Raw genomic sequence first — 21322 nt, forward strand, 5'->3', positions numbered from 1 at the left:
ATGGATCGTGTTGAATTTTCAGCCATGAAGGTTGGAAATACCATCGTTTTTCTATGTGCAGTAATGGTTACAACCATGATGAAGATCACCATGGGAAAGGGGATCTATGGAGCTCTTTTCATCTTTGGAGATTCGATACTGGACGTCGGAACTAATAATCACTTCAACGATAGCACTGCAAGGGCTGATCACCAATACTATGGCGTCGATTACCCTGATTCTGTAGCAACAGGAAGGTTTAGTAATGGCTACAACAGTGCCGACTTACTTGGTACGTAAAAAGCCCTGGCCTGCTACAATAGCTGATAACCTGATATGGAGTTTCCCATCAACTTCCTCTTTTGTTCTTTTTAATTTTGTGATTGTACGCTACAACAAAGTCGGGTTTATAAGACGTTTAAACGTCCTAATAGTATATTTTGTAGGACTTAAATTTCTAGAACCAAACAAAAAATGTCGTACCTAAAAGTGTCACAATAGGTTTAAAGGACGTTTTATATGACATTTTTTATATAAAGTATCGTATTAACTATTTTATAGCACACATTTGATGACTATCCTATAAACCATTTTATAGGATACTATGAACAATTTTTCAAATAGTATCATATAAACACTAATATGACACTTTATTTTAAAAATGTTCAAAAAAAAAATCTTGTTAAGACACCCAAAAGCTTGCACTTTTGGATATGATGGGTTATTTCTTTAGTCCTATAAAGTATCCTATTAGAATGCTTGGACATTTTAGGAATCGTATAAACCTAATGTTGTAGCGAAACATTGATCTGTAGAGTGATGTAGCAACGGAATTCTCATCGATAAACAATTTCAGCGACAAGGATTGTGCAACGGAGTTCCGCTGCGTATATATAGACATAGCGATGAACTCGATATCAGGAAATGATATATTCTTGTGCCTAGCTTCAAACTCGATTTCATCGACTCAAAAATGGTACCTTAACTGGTTTATTGATGTGCGCAGCTCGGTATATAGCTGACTATACTTATAGTCCGCCACCTTTTCTCTCACTCGTTGATCGTTCGGGCGCCACTTTCCTGCAAGAAATACTCGAAGGCGCAAACTTTGCTTCTGCAGGATCTGGCATTTTAATCGACACCGGGCATGAAAAATACGCAAGTCTCTCTTAATTTCCTGTTGATCACATGCACGGATCGAGAAACACAAGTTTTTAACCTTAGATACTTTCGAAATATATCGTGGTTGTGTCTTGAATCTGTTGCAATTAAACTTGTTTAATGAAACAGGGACGGGTTGTGTCTCTAGGGGAGCAAATCCAACAATTTTCGACCATTCGTGGGAATATCTCGGAAAGTTTAGGGAAGTCGGCCGCTAATATCTTCCTAGCGATGTCTACTTACATCATCAGTGTCGGCAGCAATGACTTCTTCGAGCACCAACATGCTCTTTCTCTAAATCAAACCGAACCCGAGCAACTCATTGCCAATCTCACAGCCACCTATTCCATCCATTTACAGGTTGTTTGCTTAATTCTGTAAAGAAAGAAAAGAACTTGATTGAGTTACCATCATATATCTCCCATGATTCATGAACTACTCACTTCCATTTTCTTCTCTTATGTAAATATTGGCAGAGCTTGTATGATCTTGGAGCTAGAAAATTTGCATTGATAGGCATTCCGCCCCTTGGTTGTTGTCCGATAGAACGCTTCATCAATCTAACGTTATTGCAAGGTGATGGTGGTTGTGTGATGGCCATGAATGATCTTGCACAAGCTTTCCACGCATCAACTGAGTCCCTCTTGCAAAATTTCAGCTCAACAAACCAAGGAGTCGTTTACTCACTCGGGAACACCTATAACACCATCTTGAATTTCATCGACAATCCTCGTGCTAATGGTACTACTACCTTTCCTGATCACTTTTTCATCTTCGATAACATCATCTTGACAATATCGAGATTCATATTCAAGAATCTGGTGAAAAAATTTTAGGGTTCCGAGTAGTAGAAACAGCTTGTTGCGGAAATGGGACGTTTAACGCGGAAAAGAAGTGCGAACGAGGATCAAAGCTTTGCGTAAATCGTGACGAGTACTTGTTCTGGGATGAGTTTCACCCAACTCAGGCTGCTTCCCGACAGGCAGCTCTTACGCTGGCTTACGCTGAAGGACCGGAGTTTGTGACGCCGATGAATTTCAGCAGTTTGGCCAACGTTTTCACTTACCCGTAAATAGCCCGGCCGTTTGATGCTCGGTGAAGGGATGGATCGGTTGACGCGTGATCATTCAACTCGGTAAATAACTTCACTAGTTTTCTTAGGTTAAACAACCATTGGTGAGGATAATAAAAACGGGTGGCAAGATTGTTTATCATAATGTATCCATCCATGGATCAAAACATAAACTTGTTCAATAATTCTAATGGAACTCCGAAATATTTTACTAGCTCCTTATATGAAAGTTAGACCAAATTCTCCTGATAATCAAAATACAAATCATCGGGAACAAAACTAATGTGAAAATAGATTGCTATAACGTATACTAATGAATTTGTGGGATCGAACTTTTTAGACAATATCTTGCTTCAAACTGGGCAATTTGTTTCTTGCTTTTTGAATTTAGCATTCCCCTTACATGTTGGTTATTTTAGTAAATTATCGAGTCATTTGGTGTAAATTGACAAGATAATGAAGGGGTTGATAGTGCAACCAATATACAAGTTACGAGTTATGGAGTAAACTCGTATAAGCTATATTTGAACCTGGGATAGCTAGATGTCGACATATGGCGAGAGACAATGGGTTGCGCCCTATGCGGTGCACAGTGGTCCGATCAGCGAGCAGAGTCAAGGGGGGCCTACCTTATGGGATGGGGGACAATGCCCAAAACCTAAAGGAAATTAAGAGAATTAACAATAATTATTATATTAGTGTCACGTGGATTTCAATTAATAGTTATATAATCATCAGTTTTAATGACATTGATGAATGTTCTTTCAGTCAAACTACAGATGAATGTTCTATTAGTGGCCCCAACAAGGGTCAATGTGGGCCAAGAATGGCACGGATCAGTCGTTGCATACACTGTGATTATTGATTATCAATAGATGTTGATCATGTCTCTCAGTGATTTGATGATGATCCTTTTTACCTTACGAAGTTTATTATCTGTGTATTCAGTTTCAGCGATCATCACTGAGTCTGTTCAGTGATCGTTGAACATGTATTGTAATTCGTTCAGAGACAAGTATCTTTTAAGAATACAAAACTCACACCACATATCCTTCAACGATATCGAAGATAGAAGTTGAAGATAGAGACTAGCAAGTTCGTTATCTGAATAGGTTTTCAGTTATAACAAGCTCGTCTACACAAATGTGAAATCTACGCAAGATTCAGCGAACATTAATGAGTCCAGCGTCATTCTAGTGTCAGCGATCAAATGAATCTTGTTGAATAAGATTAGTTTTTGTCTTGTCCTTCTCCACATAAAGGACAAACTCATATCTTTCTAAACTAAAGTACAGTACGGTGTCACTCTATTGTCTCCAAGCGTGCTTACCTATTTTATGAAAGAAGACTGTTCATACATGGTCAAAAGACTGTATACCTGCAACAAAATGACAAGTTAACTTCTTAAAGCTTGTCACGTGCTCTGTACCTTCTGAATTGCATTTAATGCAATAGGTATAAATAGCTGAGTAATTCTTTTTTCTCGATTATTTCATCCAACCTATATCAAAGTATCCTAGTCTTTGAAGATCTTACCCAAGAAGATACTCCTCCCTCTAACTTTCTATCTAAGAAAAATACTTCCACCTAAACAAGTGAAGAGCACAATATTTCTTAACCTATTTCCTATAGCAAGCATTTTCTTTATTGCTATTTGTAACCTATGTTATCTTTGATTGTTTAGATGAGTTCTATATCTTATCTCTTCTGCAAACAATCTGTAAAAATCTGTATTGATCCTCTTTATCAATATAATTTGTTTTAAAGTAAAAGTTGTTGTATTTGTATTCATTTCCCCCCCCCCCTTTCTACAAATTGTTACCTATAAGCTCTTGTAGATCCGGCTAGGACCAACAAGTGGTATCAAAGCAGTGTTTTTTTTGTGTTGTATTGTTATTTTATTATCTCTTTTTTTCTAGATAATTTATTCCTTTCAAATGGCTTTACAAAACATTAGCACAAACTTTCACGACAATGCTCTCTTGCCAAACGTCCCTGGTTTATCAGAGACAACTTCAATCTCTGGAAGAACCGAATGTATCTCTTCTTGGAATATGTGGATCTTGAGATTCCATACTACATTAAGAATGAACCTTATGTTCCATTCACAATCTCTCCAACAGTAACTGCTACTGCTACGACTACCATGATTCCTAAACAGCAGATTCTGAAGCTCCCTCGTCAATGGAGTGACAAAGACAAGAAGAAGATGGCTTTAGATACTCGTGTGAGATCTATAATAGTCATGGCTCTTACTGACGAAGTCTATCACTCTTTAATGAAGCTAAAAACCTCGAAAACCATGTGGGACACTCTTTGTGTTCAATATGAAGGTACTTTTGAAGTCAAGAATCGAGGAAGATTAATCTAGTAAGACAATATGAATGTTTTCTTTGTGGAAAATCTGAATCTTTGTCTGAAGTACATCAAAAATTTAGTTGTCTTCTTATTGATTTGAGAACAATTAGAAGAGAATATTCCAACTCAAAGACGCTAACAAAATTTCTTGAATGTTTTCTAGAATCATGGGATAATTATACCATGTGTCTTAAGATGTCCAAGGACATGTTCTCCCTTTCTCTCAGTTCTCTTTATGGAATATTGCTTAATCATGAGCAATACTGTCAGCTGAAGAAGAATCTTCTATAAGACTCCAGGGAAATGAAAAGCTCTTTGTTAGCTTTGGTCTCTGATAGCCCTTCAGCTGACCCTTCTATTTCTTTAACTCCATCCTCTTTTATTTCTATCATTGAGTTAGATCATTCTAACTCTAAGGAGTTGAAAGATGCTGATCTTTCAGAGTTTGACGAGTCATTGGCTCTCTTCAACTAACTCTTTCAGCTGCTACAATTGTCAATGAAAATGTCACTTTGCTAGTGAATGCAGGTTGAAAAAAGTTGTGATGCCATCTGAAAACCTCCTATCCTCCTTCAGGCGTCAAAAGAACAAATACCTAAAACTAAAGGAGAAGTACAAGAAGATGAAGAATCTTCAACGTAAAAGCAATGGTCTTGTCGCTGAAGAGCGTGACTGGGCTGATTCTTCTGATGAATCATTCTCGGACGAAGAAGATACGGCTTATCTTTGTCTCATAGCCAAGGATGTTAAAGATGAACCATCTGAGACATCATCCTCCAGTGATCCCTCGCCATCAACTTCTACTTAGGTATGTTACCTGAAAGAACATTCTTCTTCTTCTTTTGATAGTCTATTTGCGCTAGATATGCTGACGGTTGACCTTTACAATGCCCTGAATGGAAAATTCAAAGTTGAAAAGCTTAATCTTGATCTTCAAGAACAATTAGAGAGATGTCATTCAAAGATTAAAGAGCTGACCAAAATTGAGGAAAATCTTAAGGATCAGGTCATTGTAAATCAGACCATTAGCATCAAACGCGAGTAGCTGAGCGTGATCAAGAAATTGTTGAACTCAAGCCTGAGAAGGTCCAATGAAGGATGGTGCAAAGTCTCTATCAAGACCACTAAGATCATCAATGCTCAGATCCCTGCCAAGATAAAGAGTAGTCTAAGATTCTCATATGATCAGGAAGATTGTATCACTGACAAGTCCATGCTTAAGTTTGGTACCTTTGTCTCTTCTATTCTTGATACTTCTCTCTCTCTCAGTATTCTTCTACTGAAACTCATCTTGAAGGAACTACTTTAAGTTTAGGATGCAAAGACAAAGGTAAATCAATTGTCAACATTCCTTCTGTTCCCAAGAAGGACCGCAAGTCTAATAGACCCAATTTTATTCCTTCAACTTGTAAACCTTATTCCTCAGGAACCAAGATCTTTGAACGCCCTCACAGATCTAAGCCTAAGCTGAAAGTGAATCTTTCACCCAATGTATCTAAACCCTCAGTTGTTTGTCATCGAACAAATGAGAAAGGTATTCTTGGAGCTTGTCCCTCTTCTCTTTCTGACTCTACTGGCCCTAAAGCTTCTTTCAGTTTTAGGAAGTGTTGTCACTGTAGTGAAACTTCTCATATCGCCAGTAAGTGTTCTTCAGCTACCAAAGCTGGTCTACCAGATAAGGTAAAGAATGTAGCTAAGGCTGACAAATCAGCCAAGCTGAAATCCTCCAGTAAAGTTATGAAAACAACTAAGGTGAAGAAAGCCACAGAAGCCTCTTCTTCAGGCTCAGTGAAGACTTTTCCTGACGTTGAAGCCTCTTCTTCAGGCTCAGTAAAGGAAGATGTCGCCTCTAGCTCCATTGGACCCATTGAGAAATGGGTACCAAAGCAATCTAAATATGTTTTCTATTGCAGAAAGTTAAAGGCTTCTGGTATCTTGATAGTGGATGTTCAAGATGCATGACTGGAGGCAAATCTCTGCTATCTGACTACAAAGAGGAAAGAGGCATGTCCGTGACCTTTGGAGGAAACGGAAAAGGATATACCAAGGGATTTGGTGTATTAACCAATAGTGCAACCACCTTCAGACGTGTTGCATATGTTAAAGGACTGAAGCATACTCTTCTCAGCATCAGTCAACTGTGTGATAAAGATTTCATAGTTAAATTTCTGAAGAACTCAAGTTATGTCTATGACAAAGATGACAACCTTGCTCTTAGAGGTTCCCATCTAGAGAACGTGTACGTCATCAACATGGATTCTCCCTTCACTGAGAATAGTTGTTTCATTTCTAAATCCTCATCAGATATCAACTGGTTATGGCACAAACGTCTTTATCATCTCAACTTCAAGACGCTTAATGAGTTGTCTCGAAAAGATCTTGTCACGGGCCTTCCTCAGCACTCTTGTCAAAAGGAATCTCTTTGCTTAGCGTGTGAAAGAGAAAGCAGACAAAGACTAGCTTTAAATCGAAGCAAGTCTCTTCAGTGACTTCTCCACTTCAGCTATTGTACATGGATTTATTTGGTCCTGTCAACGTGAAATCCATAGATGGAAAGAAATATGCGCTCGATATCGTTGATGAGTTTTCCAGGTACACTTGGATTTTCTTTCTCAGATCCAAGAGTGATGCACCTGAAGTAATCATCTCGTTCGCCAAATGCATAGAAGTATTGAACAATAGATCTAACAGGAGTGATCATGGCACTGAATTCAAAAACAGTACCATTGATGACTTCTTTGTGAACAAGGGAATCTCACACAACTTCTTAGCTGTGAGAAATCCACAACAAAATGGGGTCGCTGAAAGGAGAAATTGAACGATTATTGAAGCCGCTTGATCAATGCTCAGCGAATCTCGTATCCCTACTCAACTCTGGGTAGAAGCTATTAGCACTGTTTGTTTTACTCAGAACAGGTCACTGGTCATAAAGAGATTCAAGAAGAAGCTTACGAACTCTTCCATAGCAAAAAGTCTTCTCTCAACTTTCTTCATATCGTTGGATGTACATGCTATATATTAAACAACAGAGATCAACTTGGAAAGTTCGATCCAAAACTGATGAATGAATCTTTTTTGGATATTCTTCAATGTCCAAAGCCTTTAGAGTATTCAACAAAAGACGACAAACAATAGAAGAATCTATTCATGTCACCTTTCATGAATCTCAATCAGCTAACTCTAAACCCATCTCTGAAGATGATGAAGAGTTGGACAACCATATGACATCTCACCATGGAGAACCTAAAGCTTTGTTCAGCAATCAACCGAGCGATCACCTTCCTGAAGCTGATGATGATTCATTCGTCATTCCATATATGACTAATAACGGAGTTGAATCCTCTTCAGGGATTGTTTTCGTTCCCATTAGTCACTTGCCCGCCTTCTACTTCAAATACTGACCTTTCAGTCGTTGAATCTCGTTCAGTCACTGGACCTTTATCAGTAAATGAATCACTCTATGAGGCTTCTTTGAAAATTTAGATTGTTCCTGAATCCTGATCTTCTATCCATGAGCATCTGGTATCAGAAGGTTATCTTCAACTAGCTCAACGATGGATGAAAGACCACCCCATCCATCAAATTCTTGGTGATCCAAGGGCAGGTATTCAGATTCATCGCGGTCTAGGTAATATGTCTCTTCGTCAACTTTCTTTCTCCAATTGAGCCCAAGAAAATCAATGAGCCTATCACTGACCTAAGCTAGGTCACTGATATGTAAGAAGAACTTAATGAGTTTGATAGGAACAAAGTTTGGTACCTTGCCCTGCGTCCATCTGACAAAACTATAATAGGCACCAAATGAGTTTATCGCAATAAGTTAGATGAACAAGGAGTTGTAACCTGTAACAAAGCTCGTCTTGTTGCTCATGGATACAAGAAAGAAGAAGGAATCGATTATGACGAAAACTTCGCACCAGTGGCTAGACTCGAAACTATTCGACTCTTTCTAGCTTATGCTGCCCATAAGGACTTTAAAGTCTACCAAATGGATGTAAAGAGCGTTTTTATGAATGGAAAACTTCAGGAGGAAGTTTATGTTGAACAACCTCCAGGGTTTCTTGACCCAAAATATCCTAATCATGTCTATCAATTGGATAAAGCTCTTTATGGGTTAAAACAGGTCACTCGTGCCCGGTATGACACCCTTTCTTCATTTCTCATCTCTAAGAAATTTGTCCATGGAAAGATTGACCAGACTCTATTTCTTAGTAAAGTCAAGGGTCATATCATTCTAGTCCAAGTTTATGTCGATGATATTATATTTAATTCCATTAATCCCTCTTTGTGTTTTCGGTTCGTTGAACGCATGAAGAAAGAATATCATATGAGCATGATGGGAGAACTGGCTTACTTTCTAGGTCTTCAGATCAAACAATCTGATAAAGGCATCTTTATCAATCAGAGTAAGTATGTCAGGCATATTTTGAAGAAATTCGACTTAACCAACAGTTCATCAATGAAGACTCCAATCACTCCTCCTCTCTCATTGAACAAGGATCCAAATGGAAAGCCTGTAAATGTTACTGTTTATAGAGGAATGATCGGATCCTTGTTGTATCTCACAGCTAGCCGACCTGATATTCTTTCTCTCCAACAATGAAACCAAGGAAAAGGAGCCTATTGGTGTAGAAACTACACTTCTTTGTATTTATATACAACTTGTTCACTTATAGAACTGTTAAGATTTGTTGTAGGTGGTCTAAGTGCTCCTTTTTATTTTAACTATAAATAAGAATATCATGGAAATAAACTATCACAAAGGAATTGACTTGATTCATCATCCCCATGAAAGTGCTTGGCGCATTTGATGTTCCGAAGGACATTGCCAACCATTCATAAAGTTCAAAAGGCCTTTTGAATGACATCTTCCATTCATCACCGGGATAGATTTGAATTTGATGATAACCACTGCAAAGTTTGATCTTTAAAAAGATGGTAGATATGGATAGTTCATCGTGCATGTCTTCCAATCATGGAATGGGAAACACGGTACTTGATGATGATTTTGTTGATAGCACATATGCCAATGCACATTCGCCATTTATTTCCTTTTTAGGCACTAGTAGGACGAGAATGACACAAGAACTTAGGCATTCCCGGATGAACCTTTTTCCAGCAAGTCATCCACTTGTTCCGTTAGGATCTCATTTTCTTTTGGAATCATATAGTAATGTGGTAAATTTGGTAGACTAGCGTCGGGAATCAAATTGATTTGATGTTGGATGTCCCTCATAGGAGGCAGTTTGGGAGGTATATCATCTGCGACTATTTCTTTGAACTCCTCTAGCAACTCCTTAATTTTCGTTGAGATTTCATTTTCGGCTTTTTAAGTATTCAATAAGCCTTTGACCACCATGGAATAGAAAGCTTGAGCTTCTTTGACGCCAGCTTCTAGCACTTGTTCATTAGTATTCATGATTAGAAAGTTATTGTTTTTTGTTTTTGGGTCCCTTCTCAAAGTGAGAGACTGGGGCCATGCGAATTTATGGGTACCCTAAAGGAATCGTATCATGTTATCTCGCCCTTTGTAGGTAACATCATTATCATATTGCCAAGGTCAGCCCAGTAGTACATGACATGAATCCATGTCAAGAACATCACAAATGACTTCTTCTTTGTAGTGCTTTCTGATGGATATAAGACTTTTCAAATTTGTGTAACTTTGAATTAAGGACCCTTTTTACCAACCTAGAGCATAGAGGGAATTGTGGGATTGATTTGGGAGACCCAAGTGATCAGCCAACTTTTGGGGCACCAAGTTTTTATTACTACCATTATCAATAATTAGATAACATACTTTTTTGTTGAACGAGCAATGGGATCGAAAGATGTTCTTTCGTTGACCTCCTTCTTTTGGCATTAGTAAGACTCGTTGGAGCATGATGTTGAAATTTCCTCTAGGTTTTCTTTTGCAAATTTGGCTCTTTCATATTCGTCGCCCTCTTTTTCTTCCTCACCATCCGCTAGTCCCACTGTTCGATGGTTTGGGAATTTGTTGGACCTATGTCCCGATTAGCCTCATTGATAGTATTTAATACATGTTGGTCTAGCATACAAGTTGCCTATCATTAGGTTTGTTGTTGAATTTTGGATGTTAGTGATATTGTTTTGGGGAGTTAAGCTTTCCGTTGCACTTTTACCTCTATTAATGGTTGTGTTGGCGTTTCCAGCTGGACCTTATGGTGTATAACGGAGATAGGATGATACACAGGCGAACTTCTCTTTTAAATCGACCCTCAGGACCAAACTAGATGCTTCCATCACAATCCATACGGGTTTAAAAAACTGATCTTTTCTTGAATAGATCTTTTAAGCTCACTAATGTAACGTGCAACATGTTTTCCTTCCGTCTCATTGATTTTATTGTGTTTAGAAAGATGAAGAAACTCGGTTGTGTAGTTGGTTACCGTTCGCGTCCCTTAGTTGCACCCAATCTACATCTTACAGAGGATTTGCTCATATTCTTCTAGTAAAAATCGTTATATCATTAGTCATTTCATCCATCTCCAAGATCATACTGGTCCTCTATGCTAGCGTTGTCGTCAGACCACTAGTTTATACCACCATACGGTAGTGGTGCTTTTTATACAGAAATCTGCTATCTTTATTTGTTTTTTATGGCCCTCCATAACTTCGAAGAAGTGATCCACTTTGATTTGCCAGTCTAAAAGAACTCTTCAGCTCCCATAGTTCCATAGTTCCAATAGAATGGAATATATGCCTTCATTTGGTAGTCGTGTTCATTGTTTTGTGGGGTTGGTGGTTCATCTTCCTCGACTTTAGATTCAGAACTAGAATTAGAAGTTCATTTTTTTGTGACATCCTCGTAAGATTTGGTTTGGTTCTTCATGTTTATCCCTCCTCCGGCGATTGTTGTTGTCAAGATTGGTTCGAAGCTGATTAACAGCTGCTGTCAGATTAGCAAATGCTAGAAAAGGCCACAATCAACTAGGCTATATTTGCTTTGGTAGCGAGTTGTTGATCGGTCATGTTTAGTAAAAGGTCAGAATGCAGCGGAAATTACGAAAAAGTTTTGATGGACGTCTAAACCCTAGAAAATAACAAGCTTACAAATGTAATTACTTGAAAACTATGAGAAATTCTCAATGGAAACATATATTAATAATTCAAAAAGTATGAAAACAAACTAATACTTTGAGTTCTTTAAATAGCAAAGTAAACTAATTAGATTAGGAAATAAAAAGCTTAGTAATCATCTAGACTAAATAAAGATAAGGAGGAAATTAAGGAAATGCCGCATAGTATCCAGGCCAGACATGTGCAGATTTCTACACGGCCTAAGCCACGGGGATGGTCGCAGGACTCACTGTCCGATGCTCCAGTGAGTTGCGCGGCTTGGTGCGCAACCCAAGCCGCGAGAAAGACTATTTGATTTTCTCTTCGATTTCAGTTGCAGTTCTCTCTATATCATCTAACTATTACATTTCTTGATAAGCAGCGTTAGCATTTAGCACATTAACCTTGAGAGGAAACAAGTTATTCACTCGAATTATTGTTGATTTGCAACAAATTGATTTTCTTCTTCATGGTGCAAAGATTATGAGCAAAACTAATATCAACTTATCTTTGCACATAAAATACCTCTGACATCTTTTCAACTTTAACATTTTTTGTTCTAGATTTTGTTCAATACTTCGAATTTGTAGGTCTTGGCATCTCCTATGTAACTTGCCCATTGTTAATTTTCATAAGAGTCGAAAACAAACTTTTGTTTCCAATCATATGTCGTCTTGCTCCACTATCTAACTATCGAGAATCCAAAAAGGTTTTCTATATTTTTATGCATAAAACTAGTTTCATATATAAACCGACAATCAGATACCTTATTTGCTGGTTATCGAAGGATTCACTATGAGAAAATAAAGCTTTGGCAACGACGCTTACAGTGACAAACAATGGTTAGTCACTAAAACCAATATGTATCGATGACAAGTACGTCAAGCTAACAATTAATGTAATTTTTTTTCTAAAAGAAAATATTCTACAGGAGGGTTTCTAAAATATTATATTACTTATAACGACAACAAGTCATGAATATAGGTATTTAATGAAAAAAAATGTTTTTTAATAATTAAAATATGGTAATTACTCTTAAGACAATTTAATAAATAAAGAACCAGGACCGAAGACGCAAGCAGAAGGGTGTTGCTTCCTTGATCTTCTACGTTTAATGAATTGCCACAACAGTGATCGCATATTGATGACTAAATATAAGATATAGTTACAAACTTCAATGTGTTGATTTATTATTCACAATAACACCTCCAATACGTTCTGTTGGATGCATTTAGAAGTGTAAACCGTAATTGCTCGCTCCCAAATACTATAGTGTTCACTATCGTCCAATAGTATAACCACCATCACGAACCCAACAAAATAAAAATATTGATAATGACGATGAGCAGTTAAGGAACTAACAACTTATTTATTAGTTGTATTTTACATTTTTATCACTTCATTTTATGCACTTAACTTAATTTGTGTATATGGTTGTTATATGTTTTTAATTCTTGATCTGTTTTACAATTAATTTTAAGTTGTATATATAAAAAATTGCAAAAAAAAAATATATATATATTTGTCATGACTTATCCAATTCTAGAAGCCATTTTCAAAAATAAGTTAGTTTTAGGGACCATTATTTCAAATTAAAGAAAAAGTACTTTTAACAACGACATTTGATGAAGTGTTGTCGCTATTTGATGTCATTTCATCAAATTAAACAAAAGGTACCTTTTTATCGATATGTTGTCAAATATTATTGGTATACTATTTGATACCCTTTCAGTAAATTTGAAAAAAAAAACCTTTTCGACGACACGTTGCACTGTTTGTTTAAAGGTTGCAAAATTGTATAAACCACACCTTTTAGCAACGACAATAGTCCCTAGCAATGACTTTTGTCGTGTTTATAAGCCTTGTTTCTTGTCGTGATTTGTATCGCCCAACCCACTAATTGATTGAAACAGATAGGATTTCAAAACAAAACTTTGTTTTTATTCATAATTCAAAAGCAATAAAGTCTGTTTTGTGGGCAGTAATATGTTTATAACAGATAATCGTAATTTATTTCACGTTTGAGCTCCCGACTCAAACGTAATTATCTTTGTCGTTCAAATCCTAATTAACCAACCGCTTCATTCAAAAGCGTAAGACCCAACCTACGTATAATAAGCATCAAGAACAGAAAATACGAGTTCAAAAATTTATACCTCTGATAGGCAGTATGCAAGACAGCAACAAACGGTGGCTAGGACAGAGAGTCAATGGAAGGGGCGTTGATTGTAGACGAGGTAGTGAACGACAAGAAAGAGGATGTTGGATTTTACGACTGGATTTGAAGAAAGAGTTGATGAAATCGGAGTTTATTTGAGAGAGGGGCTGAAAAAGTCTTTTTCACGGCTTAACAAAAACAGCAAGCCCCAGATGGCTAGTGATCAAGCGATTAGCTTAATCAATAAGCCACATACAAACATTTAGATACGATTTAACAAATAAGGCTTCCAGACCATTAAACCATAAACAAACATTCTTTAAAACCTCGAGAGTCAGCTCAACCGGCAATAAGACTTGGATCCCTAGACTCCTCACATACGGTTCAAGTCATTACAAGGCCACCGAGGGATTTTCCTGACCATCTTGATCCTCAAAGGCCGCTAGGATTAATCGAGCTAACCCGAACATCTATGGTTAAAAAAACACATTGTAAATCCCAGATGAGGTACAATCACTCATGCATAGTATACAACTCATCCCAGCACACACCAAGCCATTCTAATATTCACATAAAAGACCCATAAATAAAAGAAATACGGTTTCAACAAAGGGAAAACGCTCAGTGCCTTTAGATTTTTCATGGACGGCGTCGTTTTGTTATATTTCCATATTCCCTACGAGATACACCTCATTGAGTACATCGCCACTGGGGAATCAACTGCGGGCGCACCATACACTCTGGGATGGTCACTCTCCAAACCATAATCCATCATCGGCCGGTACTCAAGATCTTCATCGTGATCACGCACAAATTCCGGAATCTCGATCGCGTTTCTCCTGATTTGATCCCATAGATAATCTAATCGACTCACGTACTTTAGCTTCCCATATAACCTGCATATACACCCGCGCACACACGATTATAAATCCATCCGCTTGACGGAATTATGCAACAATAACTTGTACAGTACAAGTAGAGTTACCCTCCGGTGAAGATGAACCGGCCGAAGGTGGCCAGAAAAAGTCTCGATTGTAGATCTGGATGAACGAAGTAAACGGCCTCCAGATTCCGTTTGACGTTGATCGGAATCGAATCGTAAACAGATCGGAGGACAGAGAACCCGGGGAAATTATCGCTTTTCCGAACCTCGGTGTGGATGTAAACGATCGCAAAAGGCCTCTCCTCAAGCCTGGGGAACACCTTTTTTTCCAGATACTTGTTCAACAAATCAATACTCAAACTCCTGGCTGCAGGAACAACAACGAGTAACAAGTTTTAAAATCGTCTGATTCAACTTCAATGATCGATCAATCAATCAATCAGAGGAAAACTTTACCTGGAAAGTATTTTCCGATAATACGAAGGATTTTACGGCCGCGTTTGTCCTTGCCTTTGATTTTGAAGAGGTTGAGTTTGTCGATGAGTTTTTCTTGCTCGGATGACAGTTCCTCCGCCATGATCGCCGTCATAAGGAGAAAATTATGGTTAGATAACGAGATTTATGGTTAGATAACGATATTTATGGAGAATCTTGACAAAATTGATTCAGATAAGATGGTGATGGAGATAAGAATCGATGATTATTTATATCTTAAAAAGAGGATTCGAATAGAAAAAGTGGGAAAAGTGGGAAAAGTGAAGATGATTTGGGGATAAAATAATTGGAGCCAGAGAAGAAAATGAAAAGAAAAGATGATAACCACCGGTGATGGTGCTGCTGGTGGTGGTGGATATGCCGGAGGAATATTCGAATATTTGGACGGTTGTGATGTGGAATTGGAATCGGAGTTTGGAGTTTAGGCCGTTTGTTTGATTATGAAATCTGGACCGTTGGTTAGGATTGGGCGTGATTGACGGTTCGTGTTTTGTTTCATTGGCCGATAGTTATCGTCGGTTTCCTATAAACGAATTATTCCACTTATTACAAAAAATACTCTTATTTAATTGTACTTTTTGGTAATTTTAAAAAACAAATATAGTATTGGCCGATAGTTGTCGTCGGTTTATGATAAACGAATTATTCCACTGTAAAAGACGCGGTTTATTCTTTACTCCATTGATACTGTAATATGGTATTTTGTGATTTTAAGAAAATAATAATGTTTTTATTTTTAAATAAAATATAAATTTAAAAATTTTATAAAAATTTGATGAAAATATATTGATATTAGTATCAAATTAACTATTTAAAATTTCTCATTTTTTGTGTAATTTTTTAATTCAATTTTTTTCATTATAATTTAATTTAGATACATTAACGAAGTAATTTATATTTGGTTTAATAATATAATTTTCTTATAAAAATAATAATTAATTATTTTGTTAGAACTCGATAATCATCCAAATTATATTTTATATATTTTAAATTTTTTATATTTTAAAATGAGATGTTTATCCTCTATTTGATTATGTTTATCTGCAGTTAGTTATACGAATTCAAAATCAAGCTTTAATAAAATGTATTTATGCATAATTTACTTGTAATCTTGAGTTTTAATTAATATGCATCAATATACAATACTTTATGTATAAAAAATGGTTTTTAAAGTTTTTGTCAAATGTTTTATAATATAGTGTAGATATAAATTTTAAGAGTACATCTTTAAATTTTGTAATTTATATGAGAAGATTCTAAATCTCAAAATTTAAACGGGTAAGCTTGTTTCGAGCTTGAATTGACTTCGAGTTTAGAAAATTGCTATTGAGTTCGATCTGAGTTTAGTTTTTACTACTCGTGAACTTACGAGTCGATTATACTATTCGTACTCGACTCACATCATTTACATCCCTAATTGGGAAAGGTAGGTTTGGAAAAAACTCGACTTTCGACTCTCTGCATGAAGATCCCCCTTAAAGTTTACTTAATTAATAAGCCACTTATTATATCATTAAGGTAGCGTTTGGTACGCAGACATAATTGAACAAGACTGAACAGGACAGAACTAGACAGGATAGGACAAGAGAGTAGGATAAGACATGACAGGACAGGACAAGAGGGTAGGACAAGATTGGACATAACAGGAGTATGTCTGGTGTTTTGTACGACTAGGATTGGACAGGACAGAACTAGACAAGCTACCCCAAAAGTTATTTGATGATTTTAAATATTATATAATAGTTATAATTAACACAAATAAAATAAATAATTTAATAATTTAATTTATAAATATTTGTACATAGTTTTCATATTTGTACCAAATTTGAAAGAAAAATTTGATATAATTGATGGTAGTAGTAGTGGTGGTGGAGGTGGTTTTGGTTATGGTGGAGATGGTGGTGGCCGACGGTAGTAGTAACAACGGGCGGTGATGGTCGGTGGCCGACAGTGGTTATGGAGGTAGAGGCAGTGGTGTTTGGTGGACAACGGTGGTTATAAAGGACATGAAGATGGTAGATTGTGGTGGTGGTGGGTGGTGGCGGCTGACAATGGTGATGGAGGTAGTTGTGGTTGATGTAGTGAAGATAGTGGTGGTGGTGGTGGTTATGGTTATGGTGGAGGTGAGATGGCAATGAATGGGGGTGGCCGATGGTGGTCGTGGAGGAGGTTGTTGCAGTAGAGGAGGAGTTGAAGGTGGCGAACGGCAGTAGTGGTGATGGCAATGGACGGTGGTGGTCGATGGTTGACTATGATAGAGGTGGCAATGGACTTGGTGGACGGTAGTTGTGGAGACGGTGGAGGACGTTATAGTGGAAGAGGAGGTGGAGGTGAAGGTGGCCGCCGGTAGTGAAGGCGGCGGCCGAAACTAGTGGTGATGACCATTAAAACAAATATCATATTAATAACTAAGGTAGATTAGTAATATTTTAGTTTATGTCCTATTCTTGTCTCATCTTGTTCCACCTATTTTGGTGGAACAAGAAAAACCCTCTTTTGTCTCATGTTGTCCCACCTTGTCACAGTTCTTGTCTCTGTCCCATGTCGCGCCAAACGTGGGATAGTGGGTTCTTGTTCTGTCCCATGTTGCACCAAACATGGAACAGTGAGTTTTGTCCTGTCCTGTCATGTCCCGTCCCATGTACTATATCATGAGAGCCTCTTAATCATTCTGACCACTTAATCATTCTGCACCAAACCATTCAGCAACTGCCAAACAGCCCCTAAGTCATTACCAAACAATTTGATCGAATAAGTTGGGAGTCTCATTAAACTTATTAAGCTAATAACAAGCATGCCCTAAAAATGGAAACGAAAGCTAAAACTCAACAGCAAAAACACGTAGTCCAAAACTAGTTCTGAGTAGCGCAAAAAATTGTGGTCAATGTTGCCAAATCGAACCACAACTACCCACTGAGATCTTGACCTTCATACCAATCCAACCAAGAAATGTTAAAACTATTGGCTATTTTAGAAATCTAATAAAACATAAAGAGTTAGAGCTCAAATAGACGATCATGATCAAGATTTCCCTGATTAAAAACGACCAGATAATTATTTCCAAATCAAGTAAAAAGCCGCCTTGATCTTGAAACGAAATTGATCTGTATATTTAACCAATTTCAATATAATAATTTTTTAAATAATTGTGGGTTTTGAGGTCAATTTACACGCAACAACTAATCTTCGAGTGACTACGAATGACCTGAAGTCATCGCAGGTGAACATATATCTTCACATGGCCTTTGACATCGCTTGGATTCTAACCCGGGCAACGCCATCCTGGGGACGGCACAGGCGCATGCCCAGGGCCTAAAAATATTAGGGGCCCAAATTTTTTACTTAGTGTATAGTTATGGTAAAATAATACATTTAGAGACACAAAAATTTGTAACATATAATAAGTGACAAAAAATTTAAGAGATAATAAGGCCCCAAAAAATATAATAACTAATAATATGAAGAAATTAAAAAAAAAAAATTGGTCGTGCGTTATATGCTATTGCTTATGGCTTCTCTAATATTTTTTTATCTAATACCAAAGTCTAATACCATTGGCTATTGCATCTCTATATATTTGACTGTTTTCGTTGTTCAAGAGTTCAACAGATAACAACTTTAAGCTCATGAGTTTGTTATTGCTATATGTTTTTGTTGCACATTTCTTTATATATTTCTGCTTCTGTTGATTATTGTTATTTTTTATGTGTTTGTGAAATTGTTTTTGTTGGCTATCGTTATCTATTTTTACTTCTACATAATGTATTGTACTATTGTTTGACGATCTATCTATTGTTGGTAATGAGTTATGTCATGAGTTATGTCGTGTGTCATGGTTTTGTGATTAATTAATAAATTTTATGTACTAAATGTATTCAATAATGCATTTTATATATGTCATGTTTCATAAACTTTTAATCTTAACATCTTTTTTTTAAGTAGAGTAAGAAAAGAAGCAAAAATGGGAATCCAAATATTTGCATCAATTGTTTGACTTCTTCATTTTTCATTGCAATTTCCACTACACACCAAAAGATACTTTTTCAAGTAACCATTCATTGAGCTTGGACATTATAAGTCTTATTCATTATCTATTGTGATTGCATCTCAATGAATCATCTTTGATACTCATTTCTTTACTAGTCTAGAAAACCTTAATAATCTTCTCATTCGTTGATCTCTCGTTGACTATCTTGATTACTCAAAATGTCTCTCAAATTTTAATCAAAATGACAAGTTTTTCATATTTGTAACTTGAAATTGGTACAAAGCAGTACCAACATGTACCAATCGAAAAAAAGTTACAAGTTGGTTAGTATAAAATTTTATATACAATTGTAATTGGTTAATACACAGTATTAAAGAAAAAAAAAACTTGGTATCATACCAAATCCACCACCACTTTTATAAATGTTATAATATTTTGTCATATAACATAATAAAAAATTTATGTTTTAATTAAACATATTATATTCTTTTTCACATGAAGAAAAGTAAGTGTTGTTTGTTTACTTCTTAATAGTTACATTAAGAGGCAGTCTCTGAATCGTTAAGAGGTGAATCTTGTTTGGCTAAAAAAAAAGTCTGTCTCTGAATGGTTCTAAAACTCTCTGAATGATTTTGTATCTTTGGTCTCCCTTAACCATTCAGCATCTTAATTTCATTGTAAACAATCATCGAACAATTATACTCTATTTTGCACTATATCATAAGAGCCTCTTAATCATTCTGATCACTTAATAATTTTGCACCAAACCATTCAGCAACTGTCAAACAGCCACTAAATAAATACTTGTGTATAAATAAATATCAAGATTATTGATACCAAATAAATTTAAAATAAGTGTATATAATGATAGACTTGCATAACGTTAGTTATTGCTTGCTTAATGATTAAGTACATATTCCGTCCATTTAACGCGTCAACTTAATGATTTCATACTTAATTTGTAGTGTTTGAATCCATTTTTAGGTGATTTTGGCTCAAAACCGGTTTAACTTTGAGAGCAGTTAACGACTACGACCACCTCCAACCGTCTTGTAGGTGTCGCTCCATAACATCCCCCAACCGCAATTATGTGGCACTTTATTGCATCATTTTTGTGTGCGTGTTTGTGTTTGATGTTACTTTTCGAATTCCAGTCTTGAAAATTCTATAGTTACCAAAAAAATATATGAAAAATATGACACCACACACATTGTCTAAGACACATTTTATATATATATATATATATATATATATTACTCGGTGTTTAAAAACTCGATCTAATATAAATTCTTATTTATCTGATGGATTGTTTATTGGGTAAGAAGATGAATATATGTTGAACCAAAGGAAACACTTGTTTAAAACCGATGATCCGAGGACTCGACATTTTTAAGCTAGTAATACAAAAACAGTTCAATAATACAATGTTTTGGAAGTATATAATATTTATATACGGCAACTACTTCCACATACTTTTTATATTATGTGAGATTTAAATCTTTGACCTCCTACAAGATTGAGGCTTTACATGTATCTCAGTACCATTGAGCCAATGATCCTCTGGTTCAACATTTGAGTGTTAACTATAGAAGTAATAAATGAATTTATCTTGCTTAAATTTTAAAATGTTTTTCTTTCTCTGTTATGTGATCAAATAGTTGACTTTCACCCAAATTACATCAATATATAACGTATTTTAGGGGTCGTTTATTAAATGTTTATCCAGTAAATGTTTATCAAGTCATTTTATCTTATCAGATGAATATGACAAGAGTTGAGAATCTTACCCTGTAAGAGCAATAACAAGAACCGAGAGTCTTATCCGGTAAGTGAGACTGACAACTCTTGCTGGGTAAACGTTTACCGGATAAAAATGTTGCACACAACGTCATTTTAATATATTAAAATATTACCCGGTAAGGTAAGTGAATGTCTACCAGGTAAAAGTTGGGTAAACGGGCTTTTTTATAAAAAAAAACTACTTTTAGAGTCTCCATTGTGAGAAACTTATTATGATGTAATTAAGGGATGGTATTATGTCGTTGTAGGAATTAAGAAAACATATATTGACTTTACGAACAAAAATTGAAACGTATTATAATCTTGTAAACAAGAAATTATGCTTGATATATATATATATATATATAT

General features: G+C 36.2%; 2 protein-coding genes across 2 annotated transcripts; one reads left to right on the plus strand and one right to left on the minus strand.

The window, feature by feature from the left end:
* Positions 1–5378, plus strand: LOC112512965 (GDSL esterase/lipase At5g33370-like). The gene is made up of 6 exons (XM_025119090.1): positions 1–271; positions 986–1137; positions 1270–1500; positions 1617–1881; positions 1977–2208; positions 5099–5378. The coding sequence occupies exons 1-6, from the start codon at positions 1–3 to the stop codon at positions 5376–5378; spliced, it is 1431 nt and encodes a 476-aa protein (XP_024974858.1).
* Positions 5379–14188: 8810 nt separating this feature from the next.
* Positions 14189–15480, minus strand: LOC112513791 (protein GDAP2 homolog). The gene is made up of 3 exons (XM_025120150.1): positions 15148–15480; positions 14794–15058; positions 14189–14704 (listed from the first exon to the last, which is right to left on the minus strand). Exons 1-3 carry the CDS (start codon positions 15278–15280, stop codon positions 14485–14487), a joined length of 618 nt encoding a protein of 205 aa, XP_024975918.1. The 5' UTR covers positions 15281–15480; the 3' UTR covers positions 14189–14484.
* Positions 15481–21322: the final 5842 nt, after the last annotated feature.

This window comes from Cynara cardunculus (assembly GCF_001531365.2).
Source record: "Cynara cardunculus var. scolymus isolate 2C chromosome LG 5, CcrdV1, whole genome shotgun sequence".
Taxonomy (NCBI): domain Eukaryota; kingdom Viridiplantae; phylum Streptophyta; class Magnoliopsida; order Asterales; family Asteraceae; genus Cynara; species Cynara cardunculus.